Source organism: Miniopterus schreibersii, assembly GCF_964146895.1.
Source record: "Miniopterus schreibersii genome assembly, chromosome: 11".
Taxonomy (NCBI): Eukaryota; Metazoa; Chordata; class Mammalia; order Chiroptera; family Miniopteridae; genus Miniopterus; species Miniopterus schreibersii.
Window position 1 is genome coordinate 56392322 of NC_138111.1, and position 18532 is coordinate 56410853.

The 18532-nt window shown below is 40.6% G+C and overlaps 1 protein-coding gene across 2 annotated transcripts in view; it reads right to left on the reverse strand.

Annotated features, from left to right (window-relative positions):
- Window positions 1–18289, reverse strand: part of HACD4 (3-hydroxyacyl-CoA dehydratase 4) — a 29229-nt gene extending 10940 nt beyond the window's left edge. Inside the window, exons 1-4 of one of the 2 annotated variants that reach the window (XM_081150978.1) lie at window positions 18096–18289; window positions 16252–16355; window positions 13696–13823; window positions 3837–3949 (exon numbers count right to left, since the gene is read on the reverse strand). In XM_081150978.1, coding sequence (XP_081007104.1) covers window positions 3837–3949; window positions 13696–13823; window positions 16252–16282 — 272 coding nt within the window. In that variant the 5' untranslated portion in view covers window positions 16283–16355; window positions 18096–18289. Of the gene's footprint in view, window positions 1–3836; window positions 3950–13695; window positions 13824–16251; window positions 16356–17615; window positions 17929–18095 lie in introns of those variants that run through there. The other variant, XM_081150977.1, reaches the window with a different exon arrangement.
- Between the last annotated feature and the right edge of the window lie 243 nt (window positions 18290–18532).

Consider the following 18532-nt stretch of genomic DNA (forward strand, 5'->3'; position numbering starts at 1 on the left):
TTAAATACAGACAAAACTGGAATGAGTAGTGCAGGTTCCATACTTTATCTCCTATAATTCAAGCAGAAAAAGTTTTTTAAATGGGGGGAGGGGAACCACGTCACTCTGGCTTGTCTCATGAGGTGGATCACAGACAACCAAGTCCCCTTGATTAGTCAGCTCACTTTCACTCAGAAGCCAAGCCCATTTTATGCAACAAGCAGCTATTCAGTTGTTTTTTATGACAAACTAAACTTGTAAATACTAGGGAATGGATTTTAAAAATAAAAATATGACTTAAAAATCTGTATTGACATCCCTCTGCTTATGTAGTTGTGCCATTTTATCAACACAATTGAAAAAGTGTCCTGAGGAGCTTGTTGGGGTTACAGTAGGTAGTTTAAAACCTGATTTTGTGATGTAATAGGTGAAGTCTACATCTTTTTATTTCTCTGTTCTCTGAATAGGCCAGTGGCTCTCAAGTTTATGCAAACATCAGAATCACCCAGAGGGCTTTCTAAAGCACAGATTGCTAGGCCCACCCCCAAAGTGTCTGAGCCAGTGGGTCCCAGGTAGAGCCTGAGAATTTGTATTATGAACAGATTCTAGGTGATGCTGAGGCTACTGGTCCAGGGGCCATACTTTGAGGACTACTGGAATAGGCAGTGAATAAATATGGCCAAACAAAATCCCAAACCTTGGAAACAGTGGTGGAAAGTACATTTTTCTCTCATTCCAGGACCCTAATTCCACTCCTCAAAGGCAATGACCATGCCAATTTCTTAGTCTTTCAGAAGGATTTTTCCATATGCTTATCTATGTGTATATGCTTATCTATACCAACATTACAAGTCTTCACTAAACATGGCATATTATCAAACTTTTTGATCTCTACCAATCTAAGTGAAAAACTATTACACTATCTTTTTTTAATTTATTACAAGAGTAGGTATGTTTAAAAAGCCACTTTGATGAAGTCCAATGTATCTTTTTTTCTTTTGTTGCTTGTGATTTTGGTGTCATATCTAAGAATCCATTACCAAATCCAAGGTCACAAAGATTTACCCCTATGTTTTCTTCTAAGGGTTTATAGCTTTAGCTCATACATTTAGTTGTTTGGTCTATTTTGAGATAATTTGTGTATATGGTATGATGTAACGGTCCAACTTCATTCTTTTGCATGTGGATATCCAGTTGTCCCAACACCTTGTTGAAAAGACTATTGAATGGTCTTGGCACCCTTGTCAAAAATCGTATAGATGAGAGTTATCTCTGAACTATTAATTCCATCCCATGATATATCCTTATGCCAGTACCACACTCTTCATTATTATTGCTTTGTAATAAGTTTTAAAATTGGGAAGTGTGAGTCTTCCAACTATGTTCTTCTTTTTCAAGATTGTTTGGCTATGCTGGGTTCCTCGAGTTTCCACTTTTAGGATCAGCTTCTCAATTTCTGAACAGAAGCTAGCTGGGATTCTGATAGGGATCACATTGAATCTGTGTATCAATTGGCGGAGTGCTGCTGTCTAACAACATTAAGTCTTCAATCCATAAACATGGGATATCTTTTCATTTATTTTGATCTTAATGTCTCTCAACACTGTTTCATAGTTTTTGGTGTATAAGTTCTATACATCTTTTGTTAAATTTACTCCTACTTTTATTTTTTGATGCTATTGTAAATAGAATTATTTTCTTAATTTTACTCTAAGTCATTGCAAAGGTATAGAACATAATTGATTATTGTATATTGATTCTGTATTCTACAATATTTTTAGTGGAATCCTTATGATTTTTAAAATATATAAGAAAGATCATGTCATCTGCCAGTAAAGACAGTTTCACTCCTTCCTTTCCAATACAGATAGCTTTTACATCATTTTCCTGCCTAATTGCCATAGCTGAAACTATGGTGAATGGAAGTGGCTGGAGTAGACATGCTTTCTTACTTCTGATCGTGGGAGGAAAACATCAGTCTTTCATCATTAACCATCATGTTAGCTGTGAATTTTTTATAGATGCCTTTATCAAGTTGAGGAAGTTTGCTGGCCTTGCTTTTTAAAAAGTCATTCTAGGGTAAGTTGGAAAGATCATTGTACCCCCAATTTTATACCAAAAAAAAAGAATTTCAAAAAGGTTAGATACTCTGCAATTTTACTCCTACATTAAGAGAAATGAAAATATGTGCACACAAAAGCTTGCACATGGATATTTATAGCAGTACTCCTCATGATCAAAAAGTAGAAACAACCCAAATGGATAAAGTGTGGTATGCCAATATAAGGGAATATTATTCGGCCATAAAAAGGAATAAAGTACTGATAGATGTTACAACATGGATGAACCTTGACAACATTATGTTAAGTGAAAAAAGTCAGTCACAAAAGGCCATGTATTGTATGACTCCATCTATATGAAATGTCCAGAAGAGGCAAGTCCAGTCTAGTCCATTAGTGCCTGCCGGGAGCTGGGAGAAGGGAATGGGGACTGACTTACTGATGGGTTTGGAGTTTCCTTTGGGGTGATGAAAATGTTCTCAGATTAGATAGTGGCAATGGCTGTGCCCATCTTTGAATACATTAAAAACCAAATTTTATACTTTAAAAAAGTCAATTTTAAGGTATGTGAATTATCTTGATGCTGTTATTAAAAAAAAAGGGGGGGGGTAAGTGACTTGTCTAAGATCATATAGCAAGTAATAATGGAGGGGTTCATCCTGAGATTTTCCCCTTTTATGTCCCAAAGTCTTTCCACGACAGCATGATTGCACTCTCAATGCACGCGTCACTTCATTCTGTGATGGGTCCACTGAGCTTATCTGAGCCTGAACTGACTCAGAGTTGGGCATACCAGACAGTGATACATTAGAAAGCCCAGATGAGGCTGTGTCTCATGAACAGGAAGTCATGGGCTACGAAAGTCCCTGAAGTTTGTCCTGAGTCTACAAAACTGTCACTTAAAAATGAGGGAAATAATTTACTAAGTTCTATATACAAAATATTATAGTCATTTTAATTCAACAAAATATTTTATTCTAATTCACTCTAGGGCTCAACCCATAATATAGAAATATTTCAATCAGCTAAGTTACTGACAATGTAATACAGAATTTACATAACCTCAGCTAAGTTGTTACCTACCCACATCCAGATCTTTCAAGTTGCGGGGAGGGCAGTTCTCTTTTGTGAATGCTGAAGTAGCAGTTAGGGAGCCACAGAACAAAGCAGACCGCTTTATCCCACTGCTGGGAGGGATAAGACTAGGTTCATCCCCTTGCAAAATTTGAGAATTAGAAGGACACTGAAGACGATCTAGAGCAAGCAAGGGCTCTTCACCTGAGGCCCAAAGATTCCCAGAGAGTCCACAAAAGAACTTCAGTCAGTCATTTGAACCCACTAGAATTGCCTACAAAAATGTATGTGGAGGTACATTTTTTCTCAGGGAGATGAGGGCCCTATATTGAAAATATTCTTGAATCCACAGAAACCGACTCTATATGTTCTGACTATGATATGATAAGTGTCTCACTCTGCTTATTAGAGTAACACATACCAGAGCAATTGCAAGGAATGCCTTTCACTAACAAACAGCTGTGCAGTTTATTCCAACGTGGTGTTATGCCAAGTCTTCTGCTAGATACCTGTGCTGATTTGCTCTTGCAATACCACAGTAGGTCTCAGTATCTTTCATATGCCCATTCTGGAAGGCACTAAAAACATATTTCCATATCAAGATAAAATAATTTGAAAAGGGGCTATGTTTTCTCTCTCATTCCCAGTAACCAAACCTACCCAGCTATTCCTGGTTTCACGGCAAAAGCAATTTGCCTTTAAGAGATTGTTTTGCCTCCTTACCTAACCATATCCAGCAGGTTCCAGAAGAGAAATAAAACACACACCACGTATTTCTCTTGGACTTCTTCTTGACTGGTGATCACCACAAACAGGATGACGATTCTTTCTGTGAGCTAACAACAACAACAAAACAGCAAAGTCAAGAGTTAGGATCATCTGTTAAGCATGTAAGTTTCTAATTAAAAAAACCAGCCCGGCTGGGTGTGGCTCAGCGGTTGAGCATCGACCTGGATCCAGGAGATTGAGGTTCGATTCCCAGTCAGGGCACATGCCCGGTTTCGGGCTCAACTCCCAGCAGGGGGCGTGCAGGAGGCAGCCGGTTAGTGACTCTCTCATCATTGATGTTTCTCTCTCTCTCTCTCTCTCCCCCATCTCCCTTCCTCTCTGAAATCGATAAAGATATATTAAAAAGTAAAGTAACCAATATTTTTTAAAAAAACAGAGTTCCTCTTAAAAGTAGGCTTTAACTAGAAATATGTACCCTAAACTGTTAACATGACCTCTGAAGGAGTAGGGTTATGGGTGAATTTCATTGCCTCCTTTATTTCCTGTATTCTCAAGATCATATATAATAACAGAAAGATAACATATTTTATCTGAATCAGGATATTTCCCTTCTTGTAATACACGCATACATGTTTTTATTCACTTTGGCAAGCTTTTATCGTATGTCTGCTGTGTTAGATGCTGAGATTATGAAAGCATGGTCCTTGCTCCAGGGGGCAGCCGCAGCAAGAGCATGGGGGGCAGGAACTAACACAGTGTGAGCGAGGCTGTCACTGCAAGTGCGACGTGCAGGTGCGCAGGTGAGGAAGATGCCTGCCTAGGGAAGGGTGCAGAGATCTATGAAGACGGGCAGCATTTCAGTTGGATCTTGAAGAACAGGTAGGAGTTTTGGGGTAGACAGGATAGGAAAAGGGCCATCCTAGGCCGAGGGAGCAGCCTCAGCAAAGAGGCAGTGATGTGAAAACACAGGGTGGGCTGGGGAGTAGTGAGAACCCTGGGGGCTAGAATGGGTGCAGAGAGGGGATAATAGATCATAAAACTGAAAACGTGTTGGGGGCTGGGTTGTAAAGGGTTTTCAGTGAATGACAGGCCAAGAAATATCAATTTCATCCCACAAGGAAGCCATCGTAGCTTTATTTTTTCTAGTGGGGGTGGGGGAGGAAGTAATATAAATCTAACTCTCATAATCTAGTGGCAAACGAAAATAATTCAACATATTCATTTTTTTCAAGTCAGTAAGCATTTACAAATTATTGAGAATTCACACACTTATGGCTTAGCTCTAATTACTGACCTCAAGAAATACATTCCTCTTTCCCATCTAAATATAATGTGCCTTCTTGTGTTGTAGTAATATCCCCTGTACAGTCTGCATTTTTATGTTTTTTAGTAGAACATCTTTTCTTTCAGTGGCCAAAAGAAAAGATACTGGAGACGGAGGGAGCATATCAGGGTTAAAAGAAAGGGGAGGATTGCTTATATATTCTGATAGCTGTCTTTATTTTTAAAACAGCTCAAGGAGAAAGGACTGGGATAAACTATGACTTAGAATCATAGGCTGTTAGTCTGGAAAATCACTTGTGCAGAGAAATCCAAGATTTGCCAACAGTGGCCACATGATCAGATGTCCACATGTAGAAGCTCTGTATGTTTATGACTATAGCAGTGAGTCAAGAGGGTCCGTGCTTAGCTATGGGAAATAGATATGATTCAGACCTTAGGGAAACTATTGGAGCTATCTACATAACTGATTTTCTTTTGTTACTTTTGTTTCTTGATTTAATTTAATTCTAGTTCTATAATGAATTATTCTTAACTGCAATAATTACTGAATGATCTAAGCTTGCTGCCATGGCAGTTGGCAGCCTTCAAATACAAGATCTTAGCAGCCAACAAAATTTAGGAAATACCTAATCTTACATTTAACCAGTGCCCGCTAATTAGGAAAATCACCCACTTCTTGATAAAATCTCAAGAGATACACACACATGAATGTATACACAAAACACATATTTCTAATTATATAGTTGACTACTGAAAGAAAACACTTAGATATTAACCCAACCCCACCCTTTTACAAATAAGGAATTTGGGAATCAGCCAAACTTGCCCAAACTAGTGAGAGATCTGAAAATATATAAGTACCAAGTTTCCTGGTTTCCAGAGTTATAAGCTATCCATGATGTCAGGCTACCCCTTAATTGATGAGTACCGAAAAGAAAAGATCTTCAAAAAGAGAGACACCCTGGCCGGTGTGGCTCAGTTGGTTGGGACCCTCCTGCTGTGCAATGAAAGTTTGCTAGTTCGCTGGTTCGATTCCGGGTCAGGGCTCATGCCTGGGCTGTGGGCTTGATCCTCAGCAGGGGCGTGCAGGAGGCAGCGAGTCAATGTTACACCCTCATATCATGTTTCTCTCTTCTCCCTCCCAATCTCTAAAAATCAATAAACTATGGGCGGGGGGGGGGGGGGGGGACTGGAGCTGCACAGTGAAATCCACCCTGTTCAAAATGACCACTTGAGCGTCTGTGGCATGTTAGTGATAGAATCCCAACTGCATAGAAATCAGCAGTCAACGTGCCCCAAAAGGCACACAACCACACATACATGTGGGTATGTGAAGATTTCCTCCTACAATGCCGGTCTAAGTAACAAACCATCTGATGATTATCTAACTCTACCTTGACCATTCAAGGGCAATACAAAGGAACAATTTAGGTGGAGATACACTTAAGTTGATAAAAGTTAGCATTTATTGGTTACTTGACGCCAGGTTCCAACTATACACCACCTCATTTAATCTCCCTAACAACCCTAAGAAGTGCTTTTATTATTATCTGCTTCTGCATTTTATAAAGTGAAAGTGACCTGCCTGAAGATCTGGAATAAAATCTAGACAATGTGACTCTAAACCCCTTGTTCTGAAACACTAAGACATGTTCATTTTGCTATTTTATGGGCTACCCCTGCACCTACTATCCGGGTTATAGCCTATTCTTTTACAAAGCCTCTCCTCAAAAACTAAACCTTAAAACAAGAATCTTGATTTTCTAAATCAACACCATAACAATTTTGAGGGACAGGCTTTAAATTTTTTACTTTCCTTTACGTATAATAATTTCACCAGTTATTTGGAGCTTTACATTTGGGAGAACTTAGCACTTTGTCATTTTAAAAATCCTGTGAGAACATGACTGACTAGTAATGAATGGTCTTGTAATGTTTAGTGCAACTCGAGCAGGTAGAATAAAAGTACAGTAAAAAATTCTATAACTTAGCTCCAATTAAGCATGGTGGTAATGTAGTCTGCTCAGAAGTATGGTACTATAAAATGAAAATATTTTGCATTTTTATGTTCTGTTTGGGAATCTTAAATTCCAGGTTAAGCAATGACTACCATTAAGTTGTCACTTTATACATGGCAGCCAGCACTTTAGTTATAAACTGTTGAAGGGGGTAAAGTGATACTTCAACTACCGGGAGAATTTCTAGAAACTTAAAGGATAAATTAGTTTTAGCCTCAAAGACTATTTTACTTTTTCAATCCTGTGAACTTCAGCTGAGAACTCCAGAAACACATCCTTGTATGTTTAAAAACCACCAGGTCCTTTCTTCTATGAGACAAAAGCATTTAAATAATTTTAATTTTTTTGTTTGTTCACTCATTATTCAATAGTTATTTATTAAGCGGACTATTCTGGGTCCTGGGGGTAGAGCTATGAGCAAGACCAAGTCCCAGCCCTCATGGTACTTATACTACCTAGTAAGACAGACAGTAGACAAAGTAGCATGACAGTTACTTGAGAGTTCAGGACAAATAGCCTAAATCCAAACTTTTCCTGTCCCAGTCATCATTTATGGGACCTTGGATAATTTATTTAACTTTTGTGGTCACTGATTGATTGTACTAGAGATAATACTAATTCTTATTAGTAGTATATAGCAAATATATAGGATAAGGTTATGAAGATTAAATGAGTTAATGCATGTGAAGAACTCAGACAAGTATTTGGTGGCACACAGAAAGCCCTAAATAAATGTAAGCTATGATTATTAAGAAAAACATAATTTAATGTAGTAATTAGCATTTTAGAGGAAAATATACTTTTTCTATATAATCAAAACTATTAGTGAGTAAAATGTTAATCTCAGTATGTTTAATTATATTGTGAATATAGCTTTATAATTATCACACCGAAGAACTCCATGAATCAAATGCAAAATACAAAGGAAATATCTAAAATCTTGCCTAATGGGTGCACTGTGTGTGTAATTCATTCCCAGGAGGCTCTGAAATTTTGAGAATCTCATAGCTCTAGGCTATCTTTACCTTTTATCTGTAACAATGCAAACCTGTTCCCAACTCAAAACTGGAGAGAAAATCTATATGATTTTATGGAAAATCAGAAGATTATTTAATCTGGCACTGCAAAGAAGTAACTGCTTCACAGCTAAAAAGAAATTAGGGTGAAACTTGGCTGTTTTCCTAAAAGGGTTTATTTTAAAACATTCTCCTTTGGGATTTCCTTTATATTTGTTTTCATAAGAATCTGTGACGGTGAAATCTTTGGAGTGGTTTTGCTTGCCCTATCGAAAATAGAAAGTGATATTGGTAAATTTAAAGATGATTCTTGCAATTTGGGCTTCCAAATGGAATTTGTGTAGGCATGATAATATTGGAGTAATCATTTCTATTGTTTTTATAGATTTTTCAAAATTGTACAAAATACATGTGCAGCAGTGTTTATTGGGACAGAAAGGGAAGCATGCAGAATTTAGCCATTTTAATTCAGTCATATATGAAGTTCTTGCATCCCGAGCATTTCTCAAAAGGTAAAAGAGAAACTGGATCACTCTGAGGGTCTCCTAAAGGCACATCATCTAATGACACAAAGGTTCACTTTCTGGATATTTTCCCCTCCTTGAGTTGAAGCATCATCGAGCTAGATCAATAAAAGCCTTTTTCTCAGGCTTCTGCTCAAGCCAAGCCAGAACAAAGCCCTTCAAAAATCAGTATTTCAGGGTTGGTAGTATTTGCTCTGAATGCCAAGTTGTTTTTATTAAACCTGCTGAAATAAACTAATTTACCAATTCAACTGGGTTTTTTTTACCAAGCTAATAAAACATGCAAGTTCATTTGGGAGGAAGGGGTTTGAGAGGCTAAATGCTTAGTTTTCGCTTGTATTATCATTTTCTATAACAGATATATGCATTTTTTAGACCTTTTTACTTTCCCATTTTATAAATTTAAAATATCAAACGTTAACTATACTTCCTTATATAATTTTAACTGGCATGCAATTATTTCCAAAAAATGGATGTCCATAAACAACTATTTATGCTATAGTTTTATGCCTAAACTGTGTTGTTTTAAATACAGAAAAATATGTATCTCTGTGTTAAATTTTTATAATCTTATTACAAGTGGGTTTTTTCCTCCTTTTTTCTTTAGCAATTGTGTGTAATTCTAGAAATTCATAATGGCTTTTCTCTGTCAAAATAAAGATGTGTGTATAAAATATTTTAAAATGCACAGAACGAAACACAAAAAGCAAACACCCCACGTACACACATCACCACCAGTTGATGAGTGTGGTTCTAACCGCTCAACCAGCTTATCGTTCCTACTGTTTTTTGAAATGACTTCTCTTGATACTTTGGAAGACCAGTTCCCCAAAAGAGAACTCAGTTGTGACTTAGGTAATGGCAAAATAGCATCGCAAATGTGCGGATATGTCTTTCAGCCCGCTTGAAAGTACAGAAACCGTGCATTTTTCAAGATACCATATGCAATCAGCTATGATGACCGTGTCAGTAGCTTAGCCATATCCTTAACTACAGTTTCTTCACTCAAAAATGGGGAAACAGAAAAACCAACAAAAATTTCACAACCTTAGAGTTTTGTTTGGTTATTTTACAGCAGGGGCCTTGGAGTCATCTCAGAGCATCTCATAATGAAGGAATTCTAATTGTCTGCAGAATGCTAATAAGGGAAGGGGGAGAAATGAAACTTTGGACGTGATGATGTGAGTTTCTGAAGCTTTCTCCAATACCATGTCCATTCTGAACACCAGAGTAAAGACAGTAAATGAGTAAAAGAAATAGAGGGCAGGTGAAATCTCAAAAAAGATAAAAAGAGGAAACCAAATAATCACAACAAAAGTTAATAATAGTCTGCCCAGGGTGAGAATGGTAACTGCCTTCCCAATGTTATCCCTTCCAACAAGATAAACTTAAAAGTCATTGAGCCCCATTAATAGTAGACTCTACAACCTCACCTTTGAATAGAAAGTTTCAGTGTGCCTGGCTGGCGTGGCTCAGTGGCTGAGCATCGACCTATGGTCCATGACATCGGGGTTTGATTTCGGGTCGGGGCATATGCCTGGGCTGTGGGCTAGATCCCCAATGGGGGGATGTGCAGGAGGCAGTTGATCAATGACTCTCTCTCATCACTGATATTTCTCTCTCCCCCCCTCTCCCTTCCTCTCTCTGAAATCAATAAAGACATATTTTAAAAAAAAAAGTTTCAATGTATATTTGCCATTATTTTTTAATTACCAAACCAGGATATAGTTTGATTACAGTGATCATATTTCTATAAGCCATTACAGTTTCAAATAATAGCGATTAAAATCACACTTAAATATTCTGGAATTTCTGGAACTCCAAGAAATCAGATTTCTAACTTGTATAATAGTTTCTATTACCAGGCAAGCTTACCTAATTTTGGAAAGCATAAAAAAATGTGCACATTTTTCTATGCATATTCAAGGCATTCTATTTTCTTACTTACAAATGTAACTGTCCTGTTTCACTTGCATTCCCTATATTGGCAGTAACTAAATAACACTGCTCTTAATTCTGAAAATGTTGAAATTAATATTGGCCAGTTTAGCTTACAAAAGTAAAAAGTTCAAAAAGGTATACCAAAAGAAAACATGACTTAGATTTTAGGTGAATTTGACCATGCTCCAAGAAAAATAATTTCATGTGATAGAATACAATTTTCATTTAGCCTGGGTGGTTAATTCTGTTCTCTAAAATTAGCATCATGGGATGCTGGTATTATATATATTCTGGTTGTTAACAAATAATAAACATCAATAAATCTTGTTCCCAAATAATATGTTTCTTCTGGGACAGATATGTACTCCTTTTATTTTTATAAGGAAATATGTTTAAGGGAATTCCATCTAGGTCTTGGCTAGCTGTTAGCTAACTACTACTCTGTTATTAGTAGTTCATGCTCTAAATAGTGCCCTGATTTTTATTTTACATTTGATATTTCAACACTTAAAATGAATCTTAATGAATACTATTTCTCTACTTTTATTTCACAAGTAAAATTTAAAATCTCCCATAAACTTATACTGCTGAGTTCTTATTAGGCTCCTCAGAATTATACTCCTACTACCATCTTTTAAATTTTCATGGTATTTTAAGCAAATTTTAATACAAGGATCTATGCCACTCCTTCACTCAACAAAAATTTAGGGCATGTGTTCACATTCTAAGCACTTTGCTAGGTACTGGCAATGTAATCAGATTCTGACATTTTATTTTTATAATGCAAATTTGTCAAATTTAGTTGTTTATCCATTTTTCTCTTTTATTTTGTGAATAGTTAAAATTATACTCATGGAAAGGCCTTTTTCCAAAGATTTTAAATGCACATTCATATAGTTACCTAACCCTTATCCTTCCTTTTTTTTTTATGGAAGATACCACTTTTTAATTGTTTTGCCTTAATTCAGCAATGATTTCTGCTATTGAATCTCTACCAGTGAATTTCCCATCTTCCTTCAACCTACCTTTATTTATTTTTTTGTTGTTCAGAATAGTACAGATGTCTCTTTTCCTCCCCAATGACCCCTTCCACCCCGCCCCTCCCCCTGCCCAGTCCCTGTCCCCACCGTTGTCCATGTCCTTGGGTTGTGCATATATGCGTACAAGTTCTTTGGTTACTCTCTCCCCCTCCACCCACTTGCCCCCTCCTTCCCTCTGAGATTCATCAGTCTGATCCATCTTTCCATGTCACTGAATCTATTCTGTTCATCAATTTATTAAGTTCTTTAGATTCCACATATAAGTGAGATCATGTGATGTTTGTCTTTCTCTGCCTGCAGCACAATTCACAATAGCTAAGATCTGGAAACAGCCCAAGTGCCCATCAGGAGATGAGTGGATAAAAAAGCTGTGGGACATTCACACCATGGAATACTATGCAGCTGTAAAGAAGAAGGATCTCTTACCTTTTGGGACAGTATGGATCGACCTGGAATATATTATGCTAAGCAAAATATGCCAGGCAGAGAAAGTCAACCTGCCTTTAAAATGAACATGATCATCTAGGGCTAGAGACATGGCAGAGAGAACAAATAATAGCTAAAATAATAGCACTATTTACCAGTGTTGTAATCTTAACTCAATGCTGGGAACTTATCCCACCCATTTTCTCAGTTACTCCATGAGATACATGTTGTTTTCACATCACATGAGAAAATAAGATTCGGGACAAACTATATGACGTATTTACATACAACTACTAAGAGGTAGAACTGTGATTTGAATCCAAGTCCAATTGATCCCCAAGTTTATTATTAGACACTATACTAGATAATCATGAATGATCTCTCTTCTCCATTTGTGTTCAGTAAAAGTGGCAGAGTGAACAAGAAAAGGCTAGGAAATATTCTATTCTCTGAACAGAGGTGAAAGGAATTTTTTAAAAAATTAAACTTATTGGGGTAACATTGGTTAATAACATATAATTTTCAGGTATACAAGATTCTAATTCGACATCTGGGGCTAATACCCAAAATATACAAAGAACTCACACAACTCAACAACAACAAACCAATCTGATTAAAAACTGGGCTGGCCGGGCGTGGCTCAGCAGTTGAGCTTCGACCTAGGATCCAGGTGATCGGGGTTCGATTCCCGGTCAGGGCACATGCGGGTTGCGGGCTCGATCCCCAGTCGGGGGCGTGCAGGAGGCAGCCAATCAATGACTCATCATTGATGTTTCTCTCTCTGTCTCTCCCTCTCCTTTCCTCTCTCTGAAATCAATAAAGATATATTTTTAAAAAAAAATTGGGAAGAGAACCTGAATAGACACTTTTCCAAAGAATACAGATGGCCAACAGATATATGAAAAGAGGTTAACATCACTAGTTATAAGGGAAATGCAAATCAAACCACAATGAGATACCATCTTACACCCATTAGAATGGCTATTATAAAAAAAAAACAAAAAAACACACAACAAGAAATAAAAAGTGTTGGCAAGAATGTGGAAAAAAGGGAACCCTCATACACTGCTGGTGGGGATGTAAACTGGTGCAGCCTCTATGGAAAATAGTACAGAGGTTTCTCAAAAAATTAAGAATAGATTTTTTTTTTTTTTTTATCATCTATTTCTTGCCAGGTATTGTGTGTGGTGTCCTTTCCCCAAAACAGCCCAATGATTGTAGGTGATATGATCCCACAGTGGTAGGTAGAGGAGCCAGGCATCAAACCCAAGTCTGAATGGCTCCAACCACATACCTCTCCTCAGTCCACCCCGCCCAGGGCCCTGGCAGTCAGAGGGAAGTGCACCGAAATCCCACCGCCACCACCGGGAGAGGAGCGCTGCAGTGACGCGCAGGGCAACAGCCTCATCGCCCCAAATGCTTCCAGCTGGCGCTTCTAACGGGGCAGCGTCTCAGGATGAGGTAATTTTTTCACGGAATTCTTACCAGTGACCTGGGTTTCAAATTTGCAAGGATTGGCTTTTTAACTTCCATAAAGTCAAGAGGGACTATAAATAGGACAAGTACAAAACAGATTAAAAAGTAATAATGTGATTAAAACCTACCTGCAGAAACCTAGGAAGAAGACGGCTTGATTCAATGCCGACATATATGTGCAGCAGTTCCAAGAGGGAGACGGATTGGCAAAGTTGCATCACCAGTCCAATAGCATAGAAAGTGTCAACCATTGAATCTGTGTCCAGTGAATTAAAAATACAGATATAGTAAAAACTAGAGCACAGCCCACATCTCTGCAGCACTTTTAAATAAAATTGAGATTATTTACCCTTGTTTTCATTGTACGTGCGAGAAATTTCCTAAGTAGACTACTACATTATTAAGATTATGCAACTGAAGAAAGTGCCTCATGTTATAGTACATTTAAACCACTCCTCTTCCAAAAGGAAGTAAAACTTGAAAAAGAAGGCTCCATGGCCAAAGCTACAGCATCTGTTCCCCATTTATAAAATTATAAAGCAATTCCCGCATCAAATTAACCAGCTAGAATCCAGGCTACATCAAATGTAAACAGGTTGGAGGTGAGCTCGTTAAAGCTGCCGTACTCACAGCTTTTCCACTGACAAGATAATGAGAGATGAGAAAAATATGACCTCAGAGCAGCTTTATAGAAATGACCTTAATGATGCCATTTATCAAAAATAACATGGATGTGTATCCAGTATGTGTGTCCTACACTTAGTGTTCTCTGGATTTCTGTTAGATTTTTTAAATTAAATTTGTTTTGGTGACATTGGGTGAAAACAACATTAGTTTCAGGTGTACATCTTTATAGTGTGACATCGCATACTGTTGTGTGCCCACCACCTGAAGTCTAATCTTCCGCACCATATATTTGGTCCCCTGTACCTTCTTCCTCTTTCCCCAGGCCCCCTGATTTTTGTTCATTTTAAACCCCAGAGCTTGGGCCTCTGGTGGGGGGCCTTTGGAGTCTGCATTGCAGAGGGCTCAAGTGAAAACCAAATTTAGAGAGAGTTGAAATGGGAGGGAAGCAAATGTTCCTCTAAATAGGGCAAATGTGTTGGTTTAAATTTTAAAATGAAATCCTGCCATATGAAGAGACTTCTAAGAAAGATTCTGCTCTTTTTATGGCCTAGTGATCATAAATTATCATCGAACACTAAGGGTTTCTCTTCTCAGCAGCAATATGAGGTGTATACTGTTCATACGCTCCGCAGCTCACAGGTGAGCTGAGGCCTGGGCGGTGGTGCCCCTATCCACGGCCTGCACTTGCTGTGACAGAGCCTCGTCATCACAGGGAGCAGGCGCCGCTAGTTCCCGTGATTAGATTACTAAAACTGCTTACTTAATTTATACATTGATTCAGGAATTATACTGAACCTCCACTTAGTCATTTTCAGCCTGCCTTCCATATGAATAGGTTATGTTTCTTTAATAAGTAGCTTTTATCATTATAATGGTAGGATAAAAATTAAGAAATAGACTGCTGACTGAAGCAATTTTTCCCACTGGAAAGGCCAGGCAGCTTAAGAAAGAGTTCATTGCTTGTGACTTGTGCTGTGAATGACCTGTGATATGCCCACAAAGCCACAGCCAACTTCCAGGGCCTAGAAGCGATGTTTTTCTAAAAATAAAGGAGTTTTTGCCATTGCCTGTGCCTTCCTCTGTTTGAAGACTCCCAGCACTCAGCTGAAATTCAAGCCTGAGGTTGTACCTTTGGAGGTTAACAAAGACAATAATTTTTCTGTAGATTTGCAATAAGAAGAAAGCGACATAAAACAGTTTATGGTACCTCAAAAGTTCAATAATTTCCTGATGATACAGAAGTTGGAATTGATGAGCACAGCACGACTTTTCCCAGATATATTCTACATGTCTGTTTTTTAGCTGAAACCAGCAGTTGCTTAAGTTGTCGAGTCACCCAACAGCTGTAAAGTGTGATGACACTTACCCATGTGGGGATGGAGCATGAATGTTATTCTGACAGTCTTTAAGTGATTCATTTTTCTGAAGTTTCAGATGCTATTTAAAATCTTTACTTTTTAGGAAACTGGAAGAAGCTTATGGCTTGAACCATTAATGCCAACTCCCATATAAGTGATGAGTCATCTACAAGTGTGTCTTAAGGACACCTTTAGTCCTTAAGGGCACCAAATAAAGTTTCTCTTTCATTTATTAGTAGTCTCCAGTTACCTTAAACCTGGGGAATAAAGACTACGGGAAGAATTTGGTTAATTCCTGATTTATCTGCACAAAATGTTATACATACTAGAATTTACAAATTTTCTCAAAACACACCAAATCCGCTAAGGTTTGGTCCAGAACCTAGAAGGAAGAGAGAGGTAGCATCCCGCCGATGCCAGGTCTGCCTTTCAGGGCAAACTGCCCACTCGGGGGGGGGGGGGGGGGGGGGGGGGGGGGGGGGAGCCAAATCCTTTTTCATTTTACCTCCCACCTTCTCCAAAAAGCTTTTGTTTTTTTTGTACTAAGCAAGAAGTAAGGCTTCTGAAAACTGCAGTCACTAAATTTAGAGGAGTTAAGGATATTAAGTAAAGTTCATAGACATTAAAAGTTAATATAAGTAAGATTAGGTAAAAACAAGAATTAAAAGGTAAAAATCAAAAAGTGTATTAGAGTTTTACCTTTTCCAAATGAAAAGAATCTGGCTGTCATATTTGTAAATATCCATGAGTGGCCACAGAACTGGATTAAGTAGTAGATGAAAAGGTAGACATTCTTCCTATACCTATAAATACAGAAAAAATACCATTAAACACTTTCTTTATAATCATCCGTTCAGCATAACACACATGTGATTGAATTAAGCGACTGGCCAACCTGAGCAAACAAGAGCAGCTTATTCCCTACCGGTCTTTTATTTAGCCACCTTCTGCTAACTCACATTAGATTTTGAAAGGACTATAGCACACACGATCCACTAATGAGTATCCTGAGTTGCTTAAAGCCAAATATGGTTCTATTTCAAAATCCACTTCAACTCTCATGAAGTTCTAACCTTGCTGCTCACCCCTTGGTGAGCATTGCAAAGACTATCTTGAATATTTGGGGGGGTGGGGGGGAGGAGTGTGGAGAAGGCCTTGATGTGGTCAATATGTGTTGTAAGCGCAGCTCCTGAGAGAGGACTGGTTTGCAGTACAAGGGGGGAGTAGTAATGGGTGGTTAATTCCGTAATTGGACGTGCCTGAGTTTGGGATGCATTCTGTGATTAGGGTCAGCATCTCCCCACTGCCTCCTGTTTTGCTAGAGCAGCTGTTTCCTTCGTTAGACACACACAGGAGGCAGTTTGGTGGCTCAGCCAGAAAAGGGAAGTCAAGCTGGGTTGCCTGCGTCCAGACAAGCCCTCTTTCAAGTGTTCCCCGCGAGTTCGAAAGGGTAGTAGGAGTGGCCCTGCCCCCGTCGGCAAGGCTTTCTTCTAGTGGGGGATGGGAAGCCTCTGCAAAGTCAGGCAAGTAGGCTAGAAAGCAGATACAGTGTAGCTTTGTGACTTTACCCGGGCACCCTGCAGAGGACACAAGCTGCTGAAGGGGCAGGAGGGGGACACTCCCTTAGGCCGGCATCAGAGTCACTTGGCATCTCGGTGACACACGCAGTCCGCGGGCCCCCCACTGGGCGCGTTTCTCTGGAACTGGGCCCCGAATATGCACAGGCAGCAGGCAGGTCTAATAGTCACCCCGCAACACCCCGTCTGGGGGAGCCAGGCGAAGGGCGCCGAGCCGGGGCAGAGGGGAGGGGCTGGCCACGAGCCCACTAAATGAGGGGTGGTCGCGCCGCCTGTCCTTCCCACGCCGTCATCGGTAAAAAGGGGGGAATCACCGAGCCTCCTCTGCACGGCTGTCGAGAGCGCTGACCGAGCTAGTATCTGTCGCGAGCCCGCGGACGGGCGGGCGCCGGGTTCCGCCGCCCCGCGCTCGCTGTGCGCGCCCAGCCCCCCCCCCGCGGCCCCTCCTCCCGCACCCGGCCCCTCGGGCCTCGCCCAGCGCCCTACCTGGGCTGCAGCCAGGCGGGCAGCGCCATGGGCCCGCGGGCCGCAGCCGGGCCCTCCAGCGCCGTCCGGGAAGGAGCGCCCGCCGGCGCGCTGGGGAGGGGCGGCCGGCCGGCCGCGCGGAAGGGCGGGGCCTCCACACATTCAGCAATTTACCAAAAAAAAAAAAAGCCTAAGGTTGTGCAATGGTCAGGAGCTGCGCACCAGCTTCCTCAAGTTCCTGCAGCGCGCACAAGCCGCGGCACCACCGCCGACCCACCTGCTGCGCGGCCGGGCCGCGCCCGCCGCCCACGCGCCCGTGCGCCCACGCGCCCGTGCGCCCGCGCTCCCGCGGGTCCCGCGTCCCCCTAAGGGCGGCCTGATCGCCGCCGCCGCTCGTGGAAGTCAGTGGGCCCTCCCGCCTGGCCTTCAAAAGCGGCAATCACGCGGTCCCAAAGCCTCCCAGGCTGCGTGGGCCTCAGGCGCGCCCCTTAGTACCCTCACCTGCGAGCGGTCCCGCGAGCACGTTTGCGGCCACACCTCCCTCGATACCGTCTCTTCAGCTAATGGGCCCGACTCCTCCAGGATCCCGCATCCTCGCCATCTCATTGCCCCTGGGTCCTCACTGACGCTCGCGAATCTTTATACGCATCCGCGTGTGTCCGTGGTGTCGTCCCGCCTCACCCTCGCCGGAGCGCTCGGCCCGTGGTGCCACTGCCTCCCTCGCTCTCGGATCGCCCACCACCTACCCTGCTGGTAAGATCCAGGCCATCTCCCAGGTTCCATGCCCTCTGAGGGAAACATCCCCAAACAACAAACAAATAGGGAAATAGCCAAGAAAGGACTTGCAAGAAAGCGGGGCAATGCCACCCGATTTGGGGAGTTGGAAGGTACTACCCCCATTTTACCTAAAGGGAAGCTGAGGCTTTGAAAAAATGTTA